General features: G+C 44.8%; 1 protein-coding gene across 9 annotated transcripts in view; it reads left to right on the plus strand.

The window, feature by feature from the left end:
- The window catches only part of Znf827 (zinc finger protein 827), a 176,209-nt gene that overhangs the window by 40,963 nt on the left and 113,492 nt on the right, over window positions 1–21,754 (plus strand). For all 9 annotated transcript variants that reach the window (XM_027404893.2, XM_027404894.2, XM_027404898.2 and 6 more), the window contains exons 3-4: window positions 1,862–2,034; window positions 7,549–8,029. In XM_027404893.2, coding sequence (XP_027260694.1) covers window positions 1,862–2,034; window positions 7,549–8,029 — 654 coding nt within the window. The remainder of the gene's footprint in view (window positions 1–1,861; window positions 2,035–7,548; window positions 8,030–21,754) is intronic.

Raw genomic sequence — 21,754 nt, forward strand, 5'->3', positions numbered from 1 at the left:
AAAGATGTCAGGTTTTCTTTGTTGTTGTTGTTGTTAGCTTCCTGTAGTTATGCTTTTCTTCCCACTTCCCCAGTTTCTTTCTTGCTCCAGTATTTCAAAACAGAGAAAAAGTCGTATCTGTTTGCTTGTAAATACTTGAAGATGTGTAGATACAATAGGGGAGGACCACCACAGTTCCACCACCCCAGCTAAAGAACCAATCATTGCTGCAGGGCATTAGGGAGCCATCTTCTCTGTGGTTCCCTGTCTGACCTTCCATTTGTTTTTGCGTATTCCTTTTTCTTTTCTTTTTAACCATAATTCCTTCCTGTGTGTGTGTGTGTGTGTGTGTGTGTGTGTGTGTGCGTGCGCGCGTGCATGCACACACACACACACACACACACTAAAAAAACACATGTAGGAGTGTGTGTCAAAGCCAGAGGCCTCTGATGCATATCTTCTGATATGCCATCTCTGAATTATTGTCAGAAAAATGTAATCAAGCCTTAAACTAGCAGTTTGTCAGAAATAGAAGTAATAATAATTTAAAGAGCCAAACATACTGTGGGAATGCAGTCAGTCATACAGCACGTGGGATTCCTCGGGATAAATGCCCCGGTTTCTTTCCACATGAATGCAGTGAGTGGAGGGGCCTCAGTCTGTAAAGCTCTTGCCTCTTAAGTGTGAGAACCCAAGCTAGGATCCAGCACTTGTGTAAAAGCCAGCCATGGCAGTGCACACCTATAATCTCATTGCTGGGAAAGCAGAGGCAGGAGGATCCCTGGAGCTCACTGGCCAGTCAGCCAGGACAGTAAGTTTCAAGTAAATAAAAAGAAATTGGGGGTGTATTTCAATGGCAGAGAAGGCCTAGGTTCAACTCCAGCTCTACCCCTAGAGACAGACAGACAGACAGACAGACAGACAGACAGACAGACAGACACACACACACACACACACACACACACACACACACCCTTCAACTATACCAATTTTAACTCTCCACACCCCCAAATTGTAGAGGTTAGTTGAGGGGTTGGAAATTCAGAGACACTTCCTTGTGGTGGTAGGGCAGGAGACAGATTGGAGCTTTACTTAGAGGAAGCAGTTAGTTTGTTTGCTTCCCTGAAAATTGGAAGTGTTTGTCATGGCCTGGTGTGTCCCTTCCTACAGTAGGTACCCAGGCCCTGTACAAATCAGAGAAAGTCAGTATACATTAATGGAGGCAAGCAGAGGTACATAAGACATAAGAGGATAAGAGAGAGAGAGAGAGAGAGAGAGAGAGAGAGAGAGAGAGAGAGAGAGAGACCAAACCAAAAAAAATCTCTGACCTGAGGACCCCCGATGGCTAAATTGGCAGCTGCTTCTGTCTGCACAAGCCACAGCTAAACAAGCCATCAGTGGGATGCTGAGATGTCTCCACTGGAGGCCAGTGTGTAAGGTTTCTGCTAGCTGTTTGGTTTTTCTGTATGGAACAGTGTGTTATTCTCTGTTCCATGCTATTGCCTTTATTTCTCACTCATTCCAGAGTAGGAATTTAAACATAGACTCAGACTTCTCTGGCTGTGGGTACTTTTGGGACCAGGCTCAGCTCCTGTATAGATGTCCTGTGAATATATGACAGCCTTTGGGAGTGAGGCTATCATAGGTAGGATGACCAGTGGTGGCCAGATGGAACCCTATGGAAGTCTAGCTGAATGTGGATTTCTCCCTAAAGAAAAGTGGCCTTAAAACTTTCCCCATGGTTATAATCTTAGAATTGCCAAAGGGGGTGGCACCAGAGTCATTTTGAATGCTTTTTAATATAGTGATACATGTGTTTACCATCAGACGCAATGTGTCTTTTGTTTTCCTTAATACTCCCATTTTTCTTCCCTTTTCCAAGCCCCAGAAGAAGAGAGCGGGAAGCCTTTCCAATGTCCAATATGTGGTTTGGTCATAAAAAGGAAGAGTTACTGGAAGCGGCATATGGTCATTCACACAGGTTTAAAAAGTCATCAATGTCCACTCTGTCCATTCCGGTGTGCTCGCAAGGACAATCTCAAATCCCACATGAAGGTAAGCCATTTGTGGATGGGATGGAGGGCTGCTTCCCATTACCCACTGCCCAGCTTCTGGCAGACATGGGGCACTGTGTTGGAACCTGCCCAAGAATGCTAGGCTGGGTTGTGAGGAGAATGGAGAGGGTCTTCCTTCCTCAAGGAGGATCTACATCTTAGGATCAAGTTCTTGAGACTATTGGTGTTTGAAGTAGCATCTTTTGTGGTGACCCCAAACATCCAAGGACATCATATCTTCCTTCCTTCCTTCCTTCCTTCCTTCCTTCCTTCCTTCCTTCCTTCCTTCCTTCCTTCCTTCCTATCCTTCCTTCCTTCCTTTTTGTCTCTTTCTTTCTTTCTTTCTTTCTTTCTTTCTTTCTTTCTTTCTTTCTTTCTTTCTTCCTTTCTTTCTTTCAGACAGAGTTTCTCTGTATAGTCTTGGCTGCCCTGGAACTTGCTCTGAGGATCAGGCTGGCCTCAAACTCAGATCCGCCTGCCTCTGCCTCCTGAGTGTTTGGTTAAAGGCGTGTGCCATCACTGTCTGGCTTGCATCATTTTCAGTGTCTTATTAAAAACAGTTGTGGGATCTGGGGAAGGCTCAGCAGTTAATCACTTCACAGGTTAGCATGAGACCAAGTTCCAATTCCCAGAAACCATTGTAAGTGGTGGGCAGGGTGTAGCTCATTCCTCGTAATCCCACCGTTGAAGGGGGAAGACAGGATTCCCCAGAGAAAGCTGGATAGGTAAGACTAGCCATATCAGCTAGCTCTGGTTTGATTGAAAAACCTTGCTTCAAGAATAAGGTAGACGAGTGATCAAGGACCCTGACCTCAGTGTGGGGCTTCCACACATGCACACGTGCGTCCATACACCACACACATGAAAAATGGAAAAAGGGGCTGGAGAGATGGCTCAGTGGTTAAGAGCACTGACTTCTCTTCCAGAGGACCGGGGTTCGACTCCCACTGCCCACGTGGCAGCTCACAACTGTCTCAGTTCCTGTTTCAAGGGATCCTACCCCCTCATACAGACATTCATGCAGGTAAAACACCAGTGTACATAAAATAAAAACAAATAAATTTAAAAAAGGAAAACAGAAAATAGGTGGAAACAACAAAAACCATTTGGGAAGCTCATACCTGCCATACTCCTTTAGAGAGCGCACTAGGATCCATGTTCAGAAATGAGGGAGCCTGGCAATGTAAAAATAGCTCTTTATATATCAAGCTTTTGTTTCAGCTTCAGGGGTGGGATGGGAAACTCATGAGGTCACGAGAGCTTGAAGTTTTGAATTTGGCAAAGACCTGAACTGAAATCCTTCCGGCTCTGCACTAGCCAAACAGGCTCTCAGTTTTCCTTTCTACGAAATGGGAAGGCACAGACACAGGAGCCATCCTTCGTGTTACAGGAGACAACAGTAGCAAAGTGGCTGATCTAAGGTGTTCATAATCATCACCTGGCATCTTCACGTATGATGACTCTCATTGGCTTAGCTGTGATATCATGGATAAAGTGTCTCTTCTCCCAGGAGAAGTCTAGTGGATATTTGCTAATGACGAGGTCTTGCATTTGAGTCTTTCTGCATAGATCAGTAATTGCTGATCAGAACTGAAGCTCTAGAAAGTGCAGTCACACAACATTTCTATTATCTATAGGAAATAGCTTAGAAAATTTAAAAGAAGTAAGTCCATGATGAAATTTTTTTTCTATCATTTGCCTTTTTCTCCTAGGGCTAGAGGCTGGTGGCTAGCCCTTCATCTTCAGAACTCATTTAAGTAGGACTTCTGGTTGACCGAATTTTACGGAGGCTATTTGGTTATTACCTTAGCCCTCCTCATCCTCAGTCTCCTCTTCCCTAGGTAAAACCTCACACTTTCAACCTGTAGTTGAGACTTCAAAAGGAACTTGCTTTAGCAGCTGGGTCCTAAGCTGTGCTTAGAAATCAGGCCTGGTGAATTTCAGGCTTCAGCGAGCAGAAAACTTGCATCTACCCTGACACCTTGTAAACTTGGTTTCAGCGCAGGGTCACTTAAAACAACCTATTTATAAACCCATGGAAGAAAGACTGGGATTCAATAGCAGGGACTGCTGACCCTGACGCTACAGGGAGATGAGCTGGTGCCTTGATGGCAGAGGCAGACGGCCATGACAGTGCTGCAGATGAGAGCTGCCTGGGCTCGGCGGGTCATGGGGTCCTGAGTGCTTTCAGAACAAATCAATAACCACTACAATAAAGCAGTTGTGTGAAATAGCTACTTTATTCAAACTCATGGTGTCCTAACCTGTTGAGCTATGGCTCCTTTTGATAGGGAACTGTGAGAAGCGCTTATGCAAGTTTAATTTTATCAAAGGTGTACCTTCTTGTCCCTGCTCTCCTCCTCCTGTTGGCCTTAAAACACTTTTAATTGAATATAATGTAACTTTGCAGAGATTGGCAAGTATTTTCTCTGTAGGAATGCTATGGTCTTATGAATATGCTCACTCTGTTGCCTTTACCAGAGGCTGCAAATTCGGATAATTTTTTTTTAAGGAATTTTATCTGAGAAGTCGGGCAGTCTAGCCAAAGGTTAAGATCCAACTTTAACTTTGTGATAGTTCATGGCTCAGGAGCCATAAGCATTTAGTAGTATGGTTGAAACCCTATAAACCTCCATTACCACTAATGGAGAGAGCAAACATGGTCTTTCTCACTGGGTAAGAGTTAAATGAGGTTGTTCATGTGGAGCCTTGATACAGAGCCCCATGTGGAAAGGCAGCCATCAGTAAATACAGCTAATTCAGTAATCGTTATCCAAGCCATCTGAAAATACATTAATGTTTACATTTAGGGGTAATGAATGAAATGCTAGAAGAAATTACTCCAAAACAAGTTTTATGGCTTTCTAGTTTTTATGATCTATCTTTAGTGCTGAGAATTTACAAAAACTGATACAAAGAATATGAAATTGCCCATTGATCTCCTCCCACAGAAGTAGCCATTATCTTCAGGATATGTAACCCCCTATATCGATTATATTGTTTTATGTCATTTGTTCAACCAGTTGAGTACCTACTGTGCTCATACACAGGCCTAGGCACTGTAGGTTTTTGTAAGCCTGCATTTCCTCCATAATATACTGTGTAATTGCCTTTATGACCAGCTACACGAGGAGCTTGCAAATGCCTCCAGCTCCTTGGGGTCATCTTAGATTTCATGAAGTCTTCTGCAGCTTTCCCCAGTGAGCAAGCATACAGGAACTGTGTGTGAGAGTCATGAGCTAAAACTGGACGGGAAAGGCAAAGAGGGCAGTGAAGAGAGAGAACACTAATGAAGTAATGGGGTGGAACCGGGCCAGAGGTCACATGTGAGCTCTTGCCCTTCCAGGTCACCATTTAGAGAGCTGGGACCACTCATAAGAGCCTCTCCTGCATAGCCTGGTCCCCTAACAGGTTGGGTATACACAGTCTCCAGAATTTCTCCACGCCTTGAAATACTTCAACCCAAGTGTCCCACGTCTATTTATATAGGATATGGCCTTGATGTCACATCACCTGGTGCCTCTCAGTGAATCCAGTGAGACTATCATGACACTGGTCAGCATTTCTTCGCTTTAGGGGTCTAAGAGGGACTTGAAAGCACGTGTTGGGCTAAGGGGAATCAAAATTATAACAGAAGAGCTCTCTTCTATCAGCACAGGAGGGACATGTTGCCACTGGTGGTGGTAGGGACAGTGCCTCTCTCAAAGGCCACATTTAAGCCAAATTTCAAGTGGGAAGGTGTAGCTCAAATAAAATTACATGTGCCAAAGTAAACCCAGTTTTATTTTTTTGCCTTCCAACTTACATTAGTTTCCCTAAAACTAAGTACAACAAAGCCAGGTTGAGGTAGAAAAGGAACCACAAGAATCTTGTCTCTTTTCATTGTCCTTCCCCTATCCCATGATTTTGGAACCTGGGCTCTCATCTTTGCCATTTCTTCTTCCGGCACAGCGTTTGGAGCTTCTGTTCTTGGATTAGCTCCTCTCTAGGCTCAGTAGATGTGAGCACACCTCTGAAATGGAATCTGCCCGGTGGCACTGGGCTCAGGGACATAGAGGCTTCCTGCCCGGTGGGTGACCTTTACCATGTGGCTCTGGACATGCCGATGCTGATACCTGTCAGGAGTCCTTGAGACTGTGACCTGAGACCTCCAAGAGACCTCTTCCTGAGTGACCTTGGCTGAGGAGCTGGTGGGGGAGCTTCTGGATCCTGTGAGAATGGGAATGAAAGGATCAGTGCCCAGAGAACAGGAAGGGGCTCTGCTGTGAGGGACAGGTCATTTCCTCACCTCCACCCTCTGCTGGGGTACAGGCGAAGCCTTTTAATGGGCAGGACTCTGTCACAATTGCATTTAAGTTTTTACCTTTGTTTCTGTTGAGAAACACAGGCTTTGAGGGGCCTGGAATATCTTTTGTTGTTTTTTGCAAAAAGCCACAGTGGGGTGCTGTGGCAGCGGGATCTCATGATTAACTTTTAATTTCTTTGCTTTTGTTGGTCACTTAACATTATTTAAAGTGTGTTTTGGCTGGTGAAGAATGCTTTTGGATCTCATTCAGAAGGCATAAACAGCTGAGTAAAACTTGCTCTCTTGGAAACGAGACCTGAGCAAAGTGGCCAGGTGGTACAGAAGATGAGCAAATGAGCCTTTAGCTTCACTGAGACCCAGGTTCAAATCCCACTCAGGTCACCCCTGACCTATGGGGTGTCAGTTTCATTTTGAGTGCCAATTGCTTACGTTCTTGTTTGTCCAGAGCACACGACTCCCCCAAATCATTTGGACTAGATCTACACCATTGGCAGTTCCTACTCAAGGGAGGGCCAGTCCTGAAATAACAGGGTGTAGCGGGTCAGTGTTGAAGCACGCTGGCGAGATGAATGGGGAAGTCACAAGCTTATGAATATCTGCCAGCTCGGAGCCTGGCTCAGCCAATGCAATGATTTCCTCACTTTTTCAAGCACTAAATTTGGTAGTGACAGGAAGAAAGAAAAGTTTCTCGACATTTTAACAGGTACAGGCAGGTTTGGAGCTGGACAGGAAAGGCTGTTGTTACTCATCACTGCAGACATCCTCCAGACCCCCTGGCGTCCCCTGGCCCAGAGAGGGTCTTTCTCCTGTTTTCCTTTCTTCAACTGGGTTCAAGACACTTCTTGGGGGTAGGGGTGTTCCATCTCCCCATTTGTGAAGGGGCAATACCCTGGAGACATGTTTTTTCCATTGTGTGGGCAAAGCAGCTGCTTTTCTGGATTGTTGTCATAAGAATTTCGTGAAAGGTTATGCCTTTTGATCCCTGACTGCTGATGACATAAGTTCACGAGGTCTATCAAGGGAGATCATGTGACTAGCTCATTAGAAAGCTTCAACCCAAGACAGCATTGAGGCTGTCAGGATAGATGCTTAACCTCCACAGGCCCACTGGGGTTGCAGGAGTGACTTTAGTGCTCTTCTTCCCTGGGTCTGTGTGGGGCAGGACTTAGTGATGAACAACCGGTTAAACTCTTGTTGCTTTTCCGTTAGGTTCATCAGCACCAGGACCGGGGAGAGACCTTTCAGTGCCAGCTGTGCCCTTTCACTTCTTCACGCCACTTCAGCCTGAAGCTGCATATGCGTTGCCATCAGCACTTCCTGAGGACAGAGGCCAAGGTGAAGGAGGAGATCCCAGACCCAGATGTCAAGGGATCTCCCCACCTCAGTGACAGTGGCTGCCTGGGGCAGCCGAGGGAAGGAGGAGGGACAGAGCTAGTGGGGACCGTGATGACGTCTAATACTCCAGAGAGGACTGGCCAGGGTGGGGCTGGCGTTGCACCTTTGCTGGTGAAGGAGGAGCCCAAGGAAGATAACGGCCTGCCCACCTCCTTTACCCTGAATGCTGCCGACAGGCCCGCCAACCACACAAAGCTGAAAGACCCCTCCGAGTATGTGTCCAACAGTGCGGCAGCATTGTTCAGCCAGGACATCTCGGTTAAGATGGCCTCCGATTTTCTCATGAAGCTGTCAGGTACTTGCCTAGGGTTGTGTTCTCTTTTCTCATCTGTACAATAAGATGATAGGGCTGGATGATTTCAAGGCTCCTTGAGCTCTAAGCCTTCATAATTTGATACATTTTCTTTTTCCTTCCCTCTCTCCTTTACCCCATCCCTCATATATACATATATTGTTTTGGTATTCCTCTGAAAACAGTCATTACTTCTGCTTGGGTCTGGAAACAATAGGGATTGCCCCCTACTCCTGCCCGGATTTGGGCTCTTACTTGGGGGCGCTCAGGCGTTTGTTTCTTTTGCTTCCTGCAACCTTGGGTTTTAGTTACCTTGCTTGCTTTGCGCTGAGGTCTCTGAAGTGTGTCTGCGTGCATCTCCCCCCCCCTTTTTTTTGATATTCAGTGTCTCTACTGTTTTAATTGCAAAGCTTTTTGAAGAATATATACAAAGTTTACCATGAAGAATTACAGATGTTTCATAGACAAAGGTTAAGGGTTATCATGAGTTTCTTAGGATCTTTGTGTTGGGGTAAAACATATTTCAGATATCCTGGTTTAGATATTTTAAGGGTGTGCATTTTAGTGGCATTAACATTTACATTGTGTGTAACCATTTCTGGAAATGTGTCACACTCTCAAACTGTATCATTAAATGACAGAGTTGCTGCCAGTCCTCTCCTCGGCCTCTACTAACCACTGTGTTACCTTCTACCTTATGAACTTGACCATTGTAAGCACCCCAGTAAAGTGGAATGTAAGCAAAAAATTGAAACATCATTCCCAACTGTTCTAATGCCTTTTGAAAAGAGGACGATGCATGTTATAAAAATACATCTTGCTAAGAGACATTGTTTTCCATTCCCTGCACACCGTACATGTTTTTACTTTTCAATGACTGATGAACTAGTGATGTTTCACTGGGGTGGAGCATTGGTAGATGTTTTTCATATTCTCTTGGAGCAATAACGCATGTAGGCCTATGCTGTTTTTGAAAATACAGTTTTAAATTTTAAAGGCATTGTAGAGGGTGGAGAAAGGTCGGTTGAGAATGGGTTCTGTCTGTCAGTGAAGGTGGCAGTCCCCAGGATGATTTCCAAATGCCATTTCAGCTCTCTGGAGATTGACAATACCCTTTAAATGGAGAATAATTGGTCACCGCCTTCCTTTAAATGGACCATGCGTCGTATTTCACTAAATGTCACTGCCAGGTGAATGAGAGGCTCAGCTTCACTCTGAAGTCCCTTTGCTCTGTGACACTTCAGTCAGGTCTTTGCAAATGTACTTCCTCACCCTGATCTTTGTCCCTCAGCAGTGGGAGACATGAGTAGGGTAGGGGTGACAGAAGAGGGAAGGGATGAAAAATCAGGCATCCAAGAAATGATCCAAGATGGAAGGGAGCAGGGGGGAGGTTATAGGATGTGCTGTAGCACTATGAAGATGCTCCGCTCCGCTGACAGGACCAGTCTCAGGTGTTTATTTCATCTGGCCCAGGTTTCCATTTCTCCCCTTCTTGTCTCTCCTTTTTCATCTCAGTATCAGGGAAAACAGGATTCTACATACTCAGCAATATATATATATATATCAAAATATGAGGAAAACGGGTGTTTTCCTTGTACCTTCCGGTTCCTTTAGGATGTTATCTGTAGGGGATCCATACATGGTGGTGATCATTTACAATCCCAAGACTTGGGAGAAGGACAAACTAGGCTGTATGAAACCCTGTCTCCCCAAACCATAACATAACAATGAAAAAAACATGATGTTCTCTATGGGTATCTCCTTTTCTGGGCTTTATTGTGTAATCTCAGGAGACAGACATCAAATGCCATATTCATTTAGCATAGCTTAGCATGGTGAATGTTTCCTTACTGAGTAGGGGGTGCATAGCATGTCGTAAGGTGGGGTCCCTTTCACTCGGAATCCAGATCCTTTCAGGGTTGCCTGGCAGGCTTGATCTGGGGATGAAACACTGGTGTCTGATACTGTGCTCCCGCTGGCCTTAGCTCTGAGCAGTAGCCCTTTCCATCCCACCAGACACTGTGCTGTGGTTATTACCTCCAGCGCTTCTCAGTGAGCATGAGAAAAGGCTTCCACTGCTCAGAGCCAGAGCATAGAACAGCAGAGGCAGAGGGAGAAGCAGTTTGTAGGTTGGGGTGAAGCATGTCTGTTGTTTTCTTGTTGATGGGGAGTTGCTTATGGTTTGGCCATGGGAGAATTTACCAACTGATCAATTGGTATAAGAAAACAGATAGCAAGGCACACTGTTTATGCAAAAGGCCCATGCAGCTGTTTTATGGTGGCTTACTAGAGGTCCTGAAACCTGACTTGTATGCACTGTTACCTAGCAACCTGTTATAAAGTCACCAGGGAGTGAGATGCATCGGTAATTTTTTTGTGTGCATATTTGGATGTAAATGTAAACTTGGTGACTGTGGCAGTGCTGCTCACGGGAGGAGAAGTTATGTTAAAAGGAGAGGAATATTTTTCTGCAGACCCCCTCCCCCCCACTAGCTGGGTGGTTGGTCCTGCTCTGCTGCTGATTGCTGTGCTTGCTGTGTGGGCTCTACCTGGATCTCTTAGTGGCTGTCAATCAGCGACGGACACAATTCCAGGGAGCTATGGCTGAGTTTCTAGCTCTTCTTGCCCTCAAATGGTGTGGACTAGTGGTTAGGTCCAGGCCCTGTCCCTTGGTGTCATAATGGCGCCATTGTTCTTGCACTGATTTTTTTTTCCTTAGGGCTCTGTTCTTGCACCTGCTGGTACGATAGGGTGCAGCTGTTTGTGGACACTGAGTCTGGGAGTTTCAGTGCCAGTTCACGGTCTGCAAAAACCGGAGCGCAATGACAAATTCAAGCGTGGAGACATGTACTTGTTTCTAAAAAAGAGAGAGGAAAACCCTTGATGCTTTTTGCTCCTTTGACTAAAATCAAGCCTAAAACTGACTGACTGGAGCCCACTGAGGTTCACAGTCACTGGGTAGGCTGCAGTTTAAATACACTCTAACCCAGCATTCTCAGCCTGTGGGGCTTGCATACCAGATATCCTGGGTATCAGATATTTACATCATGATTCATGACTCTAGCAAAATTACAGTTGTGAAGTAGCAATGAAATAACTACATGGTTGGGGTCACCACAACATGAGGAAATGTATTAAAGGGTCACAGCATTAGGAAGGTTGAGAACCATAGCAACCCTCCCCCAGTTTGGAGGGTTCCTGGTTACTTGCTTGTGAAATAAAACCCCTTCTCTGAACCTCCACTCTTTTCCCCACTGAATCCTGACAGCATTCTCTGTCCTGTGAGGAGAGTGTTGTCCCCTAGACCCAGGCTCACCCTCATGGTTGATTTAGCCTAACTGCTAGCTTTTTGCGTTGCTGGGGAAAAAATAATTTTGTAGACTTTGCTCTGGGTTTGGGGCTGGGAGGTAGGCCTTCCAGGGCGGTAGCTCCACTGTTTACACAGCTCTTTCCTGGAAGCCAGAAGACATATGCAAATTGTTGGATGACAGGGTGACCTACCCCTGGTCACATGACTAGGAGTGCTCCTCGGAGAGGTGCCTGCCAGCCTAGGAAGCTGCTGCTCCCGCTGACCTGGTCCTGTTTCCTATAGCCAGCTGCGGTTTATAACCTCCATAGCAAGTTAAACCTACCTAGGGAGTTTTTGCAACATGCCAGAGGCCAAAAATGATGGCTTAATTAATTGGTGTGGGGTAGGCCCAGACGTTGGTATTTTCCTTGCATTCCTCTGGTGATTCTAACAGACAACTGGGACAAAGGTCAGCTGATAGGAGATAGAAAGTGGGCACTATGGGGTTGGAGACACAGCACAGTCTCCAGCACCACATACCCTGGAAATAGTGAAGCAGACCTGTAATTCCAACACTAGGGAGATGGAGGCAGGAGGCTCAGAAGTTTACTCCTCAGCTACGTAGAGAATTAGAGACCAGTCTGGACTATATGAGACAGTATTTCAGAAGAGCCAGACAATCCCGCAAACAAGCAAATGAAGAGCCATAACTTGGTACTTGGTGCAGTGTTTTTCAGCATCTATGAGTATAGCTCTCCTTTCATTTTTATCTGAGCACATGAACAGGGCATGATGCTGTGAGCGGAGTCTGAGACACCTCATTGTAGGTCAAGACTGACATGAAGGAGAGGCCTGGGTGAGCCATGTTCATTGAACCCTATGATTTTCTTTCAGGGGGCTCATGACAAGAGATGTTGGCCAGTTTGAAAATCCCCAAAGTAGAATGGAAGCCTCCAAATGCTGGGAACCAGGGTCTTGGGAAGAGCCAGTTTATCTGAGAAAGCATGAGGACATGGACTTAATCCCTAGCATGCATGTAGGAAGCTGCTGTAGTGGGACAACACTGTAATCCTCGTGATAAGGTGAGAGACAGGCAAGTGCATCTCCGAGGCCCACAGGCCAGCCTGTCTTAATTACCAAGTCCTAAATATGAGAACCCTTATCTCAAAACGAAAAACAAACAAACAACAACAACAACAACAAAAAACAAGGTTGGATGGATCCTAAAAATGATACGTAAGGTTGACATCTGACCTATATGTGTACACATCCCACCCCTCACACCAGCATACAGGAACATATATCCACACAAAGAGTTGTGAGCATCCTCATAGAGGACCAAATTACAAGCTGCCTGTAATGGTCTTCTATCATCTTCTTTCTTCAAGATGCCATTTTTCAAGATATAAATTTAATTCTAACTCCCCAAATTATAACCAAGCAGTTAGTTGACAGAAACTTGGCACTTCACTTGTTGGCAAGGGATATCTTTTTGTCCCTGGCTTTCCAAAATAAAAAATATAAGTCATTTCAACTATTTTTAATCTAGAAACTGACAAAAAAGTTTTGTGCTGTCTCCCACATCCTATTAGCTACATAAAATCGACACCAGAATAGTTTAAAGTAGGAAAGTGAACCTTCTGAAATACCTACTCACTTTGAGCCTCGACGAGACAGTGTGAGCCAGCAGGCACTTGCGTAAGTGATTCTGGCTATGGATGCCCTGGTCCGAAAACAGTAAAGTTTTCAAGTAGAAATGAAAGATGCCCACAGAAGTTTCTGTATCATATCTTGTCATTTCCCAGAGGCCTTTGTTCTGAAACCTCAGTGTATTGCTCACTATTTTGATACATTTGGGAGTAACAATCAGGCTTATGTATAAATGTTTAGGGTCCCTGCTGAAGAAGGGTAGCTGGAGATGGCCAGCAAACCAAGTCATTCCCTTTGCTGGTGGCTCTGATGGCTTTCTCAGCTGCATCTTAAACAAGTGGGCCTTCTTCCATGTAAATGCCAGTCTTGTGCCATTCATACCCTGAGACGTCGGTGCTGGTAGCCAGGAGCTCACACATCACCATGGGGGCATAGTTCCCTGACTGGACTATTTGATAGCTGCTTTTCACATTTGGTTTAGCCATTCTGTTCAGTCCTGCCTAGGCACTCTCAGGCCACGTGAGAGCAGCTGCGGGAGGGCTGTGTGTGAGTAGACAGCCGGAATGCCCTTTTGAAACCCTGGATTTTATTGAACTTGGTGATTCCTCAGAGAGAGAGAGAGAGAGAGAGAGAGAGAGAGAGAGAGAGAGAGAGAGAGAGAGAGAGAGAGAGAGAGAGGAGAAAGGTGCAGAGAGGCAGAGACAGAAGCTGTGTCTTGCTTTTAATGATGTTTTAACGACTTGTTAACACAGAAGATGGGCAGGCTAATATGCAAGTAGAGCCTGGATGTCCACACTGATGTTGAAGTTTGTGTAGATGGAGACTCAGGAGTATCTGCTCACTGCTGCTGTGTCTGTATCTGTGGTGCTGACTCTGCTGTGTTCAGCTTCTTGGAATCTCATAACAACCCTTTACACGAGTACTGTTATCATTCTATTTTATGGATGAGGAAACGAAGAAAGGTTAAAGGTCTTGTTCACATTCACACAACTAATCACTATACAGACTGGGGTTGAAATCCAGGCTGTGTGCTTCCTAAGGTATCCATATTCCAAACTGCAAGGTAAAGACGTCATCCTAGAGGAAGTTGGCTCTACTATCTGCCCTTTTCATGTGTCTGGGGTTGGCCAGCCTCTCCAGCACAGAACCTTCCTGTGACTGTTGTATGGCAGGCCTCCTTGGAAGTTGCATTAATTTTTTTGTGTGTGTGGTACTGGGCATGGAACCAAGGGCCTTCTGCATGCTAGGCAGCCTCCCTAACACCAAGCCACACTCCCAGCCATCGAAGTTGTGTTACTATTTTAGTAACAGCAAAGCCAACTTATAACCCATAGACATTCACCTGTCCGTTTCCAAACGTGTTACATCATAACAGTGGGAAGAGGTGAGGACTGCAGTTTCGGTATTTCTTTCCTTACTGTGATGCATTACGAATAGCTAGCCAGCTCTGTGATAGTCGCCGGAATACTTTAAATAACTGAAGGTGGGGAGGGGCACGGCATGTGTGTGGAGGTCAGAGAACAATTTATGGGAGTTGGTTGTTTCCTCCCTTCTGCCGTGGGGGTTCCAGGGATTGAACTCAGGTCATCAGGCATGTGGATAGGTGCCTTTACCTGATGAGCCACATGGCCAGCCCCAGAATAATGTTTTACCTTGGTAGACCTTTGGGAAAATTTATCAGAGACTGTTGTATCCATAAAGCTGAAACCCTGTCATTCCCTTCCTTCTTGTGGAAGCCTTTTCTTCTACCCCTGTTGTTAACGTTGCCACTTCTACTGCCGATGTAAGAGCATCATTAATCAGAAGTGTTTTCTGGGAACCAGGCACTGTGCCAACAGCTTCTTGCAACTTTTCATTTAACCCTCTGCAGCACCAGAGGGTCAGCACTAAACCTATTCTATAGATGAGAAAGCTGAGACTGGAAGGCTTCGGCTGTAAGAAACACAAGCAGAGAGTCAGCCCTAGCTGACTACAAAGGCTTGGCTTGTGACCACTTAATTAGCTATTACCTAATTTCTATTTCTCAGTTAAGCGAACTGTCTTTTGACCTCCGTCTGCTCCACTGTTTATTTTCCTTGGCTTGAAATCATGGCATCATTTCTAATGCATGTGCTTTTAGTCAGTAATCTGGTTACTCTTTCCCCACACATCTTCAGAATATGTCTACATAATACCTTCTTTCTGGGCAGTCTTCACATCATCCTCAGATATCTCGCCCCTCCAACTCCCAGCCCCCGCCCCCATCATCCTGCCCCCTCCCCAGCCCTCCAAAGAATACTGATGATTCTGCTGTTCTAGTACTTTCTACACAGGTTAGGCCCTGTTTAGCTGGCTTTGCCTTGCCTTGCCTTCTTGACTTGCCCTCCCTCCCTCCCTCCCTTCCTTCTTTCCTTCCTTCCTTTTAGGTACCATCTCAAATATCCAAGTATAATACTGAACTGATCTTCTTACCTCATCTCTCGAGTGCTGGGATTATAGGCATGTGCCACTGCCCAGGTTATTCGGTAGGAGGCTTTGTGCAGGCTAGCCTAGCACTACCTACAGCTGGGTTACACTCTCCAGCTAGTTCTCTTTCTATTGAGTAATTCTCCACAGGAAAAATGAAGGCTCCTACACACACCCGTTTCATTTCCAGCCTTTCCTTCTTGCCTGTTCTGGGATCTGGCCACATGAATCATGAAGTTCCAAAAAACTTTTTTTTCCCCTCTTGGAAGGGGCTGGACTTTCAGGGGGGGAGTGACTGACCATTTCACAGCCCACCACAAACCCCAGTGCTTTAGACTCTCTTGGTGATCCACAGTGACCGAGATCGCTTACAAATGAATGTAGGAACCAGCGTTTCTCTGTGTTAATTTAATTGAAGACGGCAGGTGTGGCAGTCAGGAGGGATGTCTCTGGAGTGGGCCATGGGAAGGATGGCCCACCGGTGGGTTCCTTTCTTCTAGTCGTCACTGCTGTTGAGGCATTTTATTGTTTGAATGTGTTAATAGCATGAATTTTAAATACAGCTTTCTTTCACATTGGCTCAAGTCTTGAGCGATTTTCCAGGACAAGTCTTTCCTGCTGTTGACAAGAGAGACATCCTGTCTGTTAAGATGATTACTGCAGGTGGCCACTCTTGCTCATTAGATTCGGGATTTGTTTTGTTTTATTGGGGGTCTCATGTAGCTCAGATTGGCCTCGAATTCTCCGAGCAGCTGAAGATGACCTTGAATTCCAGATCTTCTTGTCTATGCCCCCTGAGTGCTGGATGACAAGCATGCTCCTCCGTGCCCAGCCTCACACGCTGGCTTGAAACGTAGTTCAGCCTGTGGAGAAAAAAGCTCCTCATTCATTCTTGTGGTTCCATTTCCTATTGTTAGCCTTGACCGTTCTCTGTATCCTATTGGCTCCTTGTCCATAACTGTCACTATCACTGGGCACCTTTGAAGACTTGGTTTGGGTATGTGGATCCTGAACCCTGGCCAAGGTTTAACCCCTGCAGGGATTGATGAGAAATGTGAGACTTTAAAACCTTCACTAAACACTGGTTATAAAATGATTTAAAACTAAAGAGCAAGGTTTAAAAATTTTTAAGTTGGCCGGGCGTTGGTGGCGCATGCCTTTAATCCCAGCAATCAGGAGGCAGAGGCAGGTGGCTCTCTGTGAGGTCGAGGCCAGCCTGGTCTCCAGAGCGAGTGCCAGGATAGGCTCCAAAGCTACACAGAGAAACTCTGTCAAAAAAACAAACAAACAAACAAAAAACCAAAAAGCTTTTAAGTTAACATTTCAAGAATTCCATATGCATATAGTATTACATATGAAATTATATTTGAAAGTAGTATTCACTTGTTGTTATTTAACTAAGTCATGATCTTTCTTATACTTTCAGAAGATGAATTATTTTTCTCACCTAAAGCATATCAAATTGTTCAAAAATCCCAGGTCCCCAGCCTGTTCATATGTGCCAACATATGCCACAGGACAACTTGATAGGATGGAAGCTGGGAAACAGTCCCCAGAATTAAGCTCTGATTCCACTTCAGTTATTGACAGCTGTGACTTTAAAAAAAGCTCCATCATTATCTGAGCCCATGTTTTCTATTGTAAAAGAAGGGAGTGAAACACTTTCACTTTGTTGTAAAATTAATTTACTTTTTTTTTTCTAAAAAATATACTAGAAGCAGCCTCTATGTAAAACACATAGAAGTGGTATTTAAAAAGAACTATTTTCCAAGTTAACATTTAGTACATTTATTTATTTTAAACCCTAAGCAATTGGATTTAAGCACTACTCTGGTGTTACGGAGTATCGTCTTTATAGTAATACTATTGTCTATTATATTTCTAGAGTTATTTTGCTGCCTGAACCCTTGTTAGATAGGAAGGCTCACACTTGCAATGCCAGCATTTGGGTGACTGAGTCAGGAAGATTTCATTCAAGGCCAGCCTGGGCTGTATATGGAGGCTTTGCCTCAAAAACAAAAAGAGATACTGCTTCCTGCAGGGACATCGTGGGAAGTGACAGCGGGAGTTGAACAACAACTCGTTCTATAGCCATCGGGTTCCTGTAATTTTTTCGGATGCTTGTAAGAAAAAGCTGTGGTAACGAAGTTTTCTCCTTCAGAGGTTACAGCACTCAGCACCTGCTCTCATCCCTTATTTAAGTGACAGACAAGGAACATCCCACACTGACAACCACACCAGAGTTGCTTGTGAGTCTGCATCAGCTACTTAATAACTAGTGACCCATTGTTTGGGGAAAGTTTTTAGTCACTTTGGATCTTAGGTTCTTCATCTGCAATATGGAGATGGTATTAAGGTCCATTTCAAAGTGTCATTGGCATGGCCATAAGAGCTAATCCTGGTGAAACTCAGTATTCTCTGTGCTGTGTGCTGTGATCTATAACTGATAGATCCAGTCACATTTATGTATCTTTGCATATCTCTGTCTTCTTTTGTCTGCTAGCCATAATCAGAAGGTACACCCAAGCATGTGTTCTGGAACCTACCCTGGCATTTAATTTTGGGCAGGTATGCCCAGAGGACAACTGGGAATGTTTAAAGAAATATTTTTGTTTCCACGGCTGGAAGGATCTACAGCACCTCGTTGGTAGAGACTAGGGGTGCGGTGTTCATGGCAGCCCCTTCTCCCACAGATGATCCAGTCCTGACATCCACACTGCTAAGGCTGACGTAAGGCCTGTGGTGTGCACAGACTCCAGTCATATTGCAATTGTACACTTTTACAGTGACACTCACACACAGGTTTAGGGTTTTACAAAGATCAGCGAGCTGCTTCCTTATGAGGTATTACTAGAATTAAAACAGTCCTGTGGTAGTAGGAGATACTGCATTATCCAAAACTAAACTGACTTATCAACACAAGTCAGCACATTGATGATCTCTGGTGACTTGACATTTCAGGCACAATCTTGACAAGGATTCACATCTTAAAATCAAGTGTTACATGAATTTCATTTGAGACAAACATTAATTGGAACTCCAAAGCCTATTCTAGGGTTCCTTGGAACACTGCTTGAAAACTGTGTGTGTGAGAGTCTCTTCTCAGGTCTGGCTCTGGTTTAGGATGAGATAGTAGATGGAATCCCCAGTGGCCAAGCTTTTTCACAGAGCAGTTTAGCCATCATCAGACGGGCAGACTGAGAACCAGAGCTCCATTGTCATCTTACATATGTCCCTTTCCTTCATGGGGGGGGGGGTGCTGGGGGCACAGCAGCACAGGACCAAAGCAAGTGTATTCTAGTCTCTTTCCCCCTCTGCCCACTCAGTCAAATGGCCCTAGCATCCCACACTGTCAGGAAAGGACAACCACCTTTCTCTCTTTCATTAATGATCCTTGGCTCAATCCAACCCACTTACTCAATCCAAGGCCCACACTGCATTGCGTAGGTCAGTGACCTTCTTAAAGAAAACCGAGTGTGTCTCCATGAGGAAGGACAGGGCTCTGCAGCTTCAGTGGGTGCTCTGGAGTACAGTGCCTCTGTCCTTGAGCTCTGTGAAGGGGACAGTTTTCTCACCTGCAGGTAGTCACATCATGTCCTCCCTGTGTGCTTGAAGATGACTTAACCTTGTAATTATTTAAATGTTTGTTGTGCTCAACCAAAGAGTGGTTTTTTTTTTTTTTTTTTTTTTTTTTTTTTTTTTTTTTTTTTTTTTTGTGTGTGTGTGTGTGTGTGTGTGTGTGTGTGTGTGTAGGTCAGAGACAACTGAACAACTTGTGAGAGTTGGTTCTCTCCTTCCATCACATGGGTCTCAAGGATTGAACTCAGGTCATCAGGCATGGTGGCAATCACCTTTACTCACTAAACCATGTCACCCACCCAAAAATGCTCTTTAAGTACTTTGTATGGAGTTGTTCTTTGGAGACCACGTCTTAGACAGAATCTACCTGTAGGTACCTTGCTATACAGTTTCGTTTGCACCTCATCAAGGCCCACCATTGAGAATTGAAGTTCTGTAATTATTTTGCCCGTGCCCATTCCTTTTCTGCGTCCGTATTTATATCTGATTGTTTCTATATATACATAGGAGTGGATCTGGTACCTTTAAATGACAGCCCAATCCATCAAGTGCATTTTAGAACCAGAATGGCTCAGCTCCTAAAATGTTTGTAACAAATACTGAAAGAGAGGCAGGGCCTCTTGATTAGTGAGACTTCCTTGTGGTATTAGGTGTGGGGAGTCAGCCAACTGTGAGATACATGAGCAGAAGTCTGGGCAGGTGCTCTGAAAGCCAGTATGGGCGGAGTTCCATGTGTGCATGGATCTTTCTCTGTGTGTAATAGGAAGAAGTAGATGTCACACATCATTGCTTTTCTTCAAGTGATTCCCTCTTAAAGGAAAACAGCTTCATTTTACTTTTCTCTGCATATGTGGGCCTTTTTAAAGTAGCATTGTTTAAAAGATGACAATTATTTGGCCATATTAATGATAAAATCCAGGTTTCATGTACTCATCTCAGTGAACATGTTTCTGATAATTGATAGAAAGGGTTCCAGCCTATGTGCTTTTCTTTTTACACCCTCTATTTAGATCCACATGCCTGGAAAACAAAACTGGGGCAGACAAGTGTTTCCCAGGCTTTTCATTTGTATTGTTAGCTGTATTTATACTTCCTCAATACATTGCGGTGCTGTGATACAGCCAGAATGAAGGCCAGGTTGGTAGCACCAGGCAGGCTTATGTCACTGCAGCACAAACCTGGCCTGTCACTTTTCTAATGTCTTGTCAAAGGCCCATGAAGTCCCACTTTCACTGACTATGCTGAATTTCCTCTTTTTCTTAAGTCTTATGCAGCATGCCTTCTGATTAACCTTCCTAGCAGGAATTCACCTGTCTTATGAGCACTTGCTCCGTGTGGTCACCCTGTCTGAAGTTGGGATTTTCCCCAGTATTTTGCCTTCCTAGACTCATCTTAGAAGTTAAACATGTTTGCAAATGCAAAGCATAGCATGAAATAATTTCTGTTCACTTTGAATGATTCCTTCTGAATGGATAGGGAAGCACAGGCGTAATAAACACAAACTGACCTCTGTGCTGTGACTGAGTAGGATGCACTGGGGGAGGATTTATGATGGCTCTGGAAGGAAGGTGTGGGGAAGGGACAGGAACCAGCACGCTGCCAGGAGCCTCCCAGGAAGGGATTGAAAATGTAAAGGGAAGAAGTAAATAGTTAGTGAGAGCAACCTGGGATGAGGTAGGGAACGTCCATTTGAGAATTTCTCTATAGACCATCGTTGTTCCCTTGCTTTAGGTTTTGGTAGCAGTGTCCCCAAAGGGCTAGGTTATCCATTAGTGATGCTAGAGTCCATGTAGTTTTTCAAAAGTATACCAGTACACCCATGGTCTAGGCAGGTAGCAAAGCTTTGAGCTTCACCTCTGCCATCCTAGCCTTACCATGATGATTCGTCCAGGGGAAGCACTCTGACTCCTTCTGGTGGAAATGTCAGAGTGCTTCATTTTTGCTGGCCATGGTGCTCTTAGAATGCCATCAGTGTCACTACTTTAGAGCAAACACATTTTATCATTCACTAAGTACAGATGGGGCCTCTGCAGTGTGCCAGGCACTGTTCTGTGCTCTTGACATACATCAACTTTAAAAACAGAGGTCAGTGTCTTCGTGACTCTGACCCTGGAGTTGAGAGAACACATTATTCAGGGCTTCTATAATACTCAGCTCATGTGCTGAGGCTGCCACAACAAAGCACTATACTCTGGGTGTCTTACACAAACAACAGATATTTATTTCTTACAGTTCTGGAGGCTGGAAGCCCAACATCAAGTTGTCAGCAGGTTTGATTTCTCCTGAGGCCTCTCTGCTCAGCTTGTAGATGGTGTCTTTTCTATGTCCTCACTTGACCTTTCCCCCAGGTAGAGACATCTCCGGTGTTTCTCTTCATAAGAAGAGAGAAACAAAATAGTTCTTACAACCACTGGTATTGATTATGGCCCTGCCTTCTTGTTGAACTAACTTCAGTGTCCCCGTAAAGCCCTTATGCAAATACACTTTCATCAGGGAAGGTAGAGCTTCAACTTTCATAGAGGTCGGGGTGGGGGGCACAATTCTGCGCCTAATGTTTGTTATTAAATGGAAAGTGTTCATATTTGGGAGAATAAAAAGATTAGAGCAGGTAAGGAAGATTGGGAGTACCGTCAGGTGAAGGTCACTGTATTAAACAGATGGTCAGTGTGGACCTCACTGAGCAGACGGTATTTGAACCACGGCTCTATTGGTTTTGTTAAAACACAAGGTCCCAGGTGGAGATGCAGTGTGGCGAGGGAAGTCAG

Source organism: Cricetulus griseus, chromosome 3 (genome assembly GCF_003668045.3).
Source record: "Cricetulus griseus strain 17A/GY chromosome 3, alternate assembly CriGri-PICRH-1.0, whole genome shotgun sequence".
Taxonomy (NCBI): domain Eukaryota; kingdom Metazoa; phylum Chordata; class Mammalia; order Rodentia; family Cricetidae; genus Cricetulus; species Cricetulus griseus.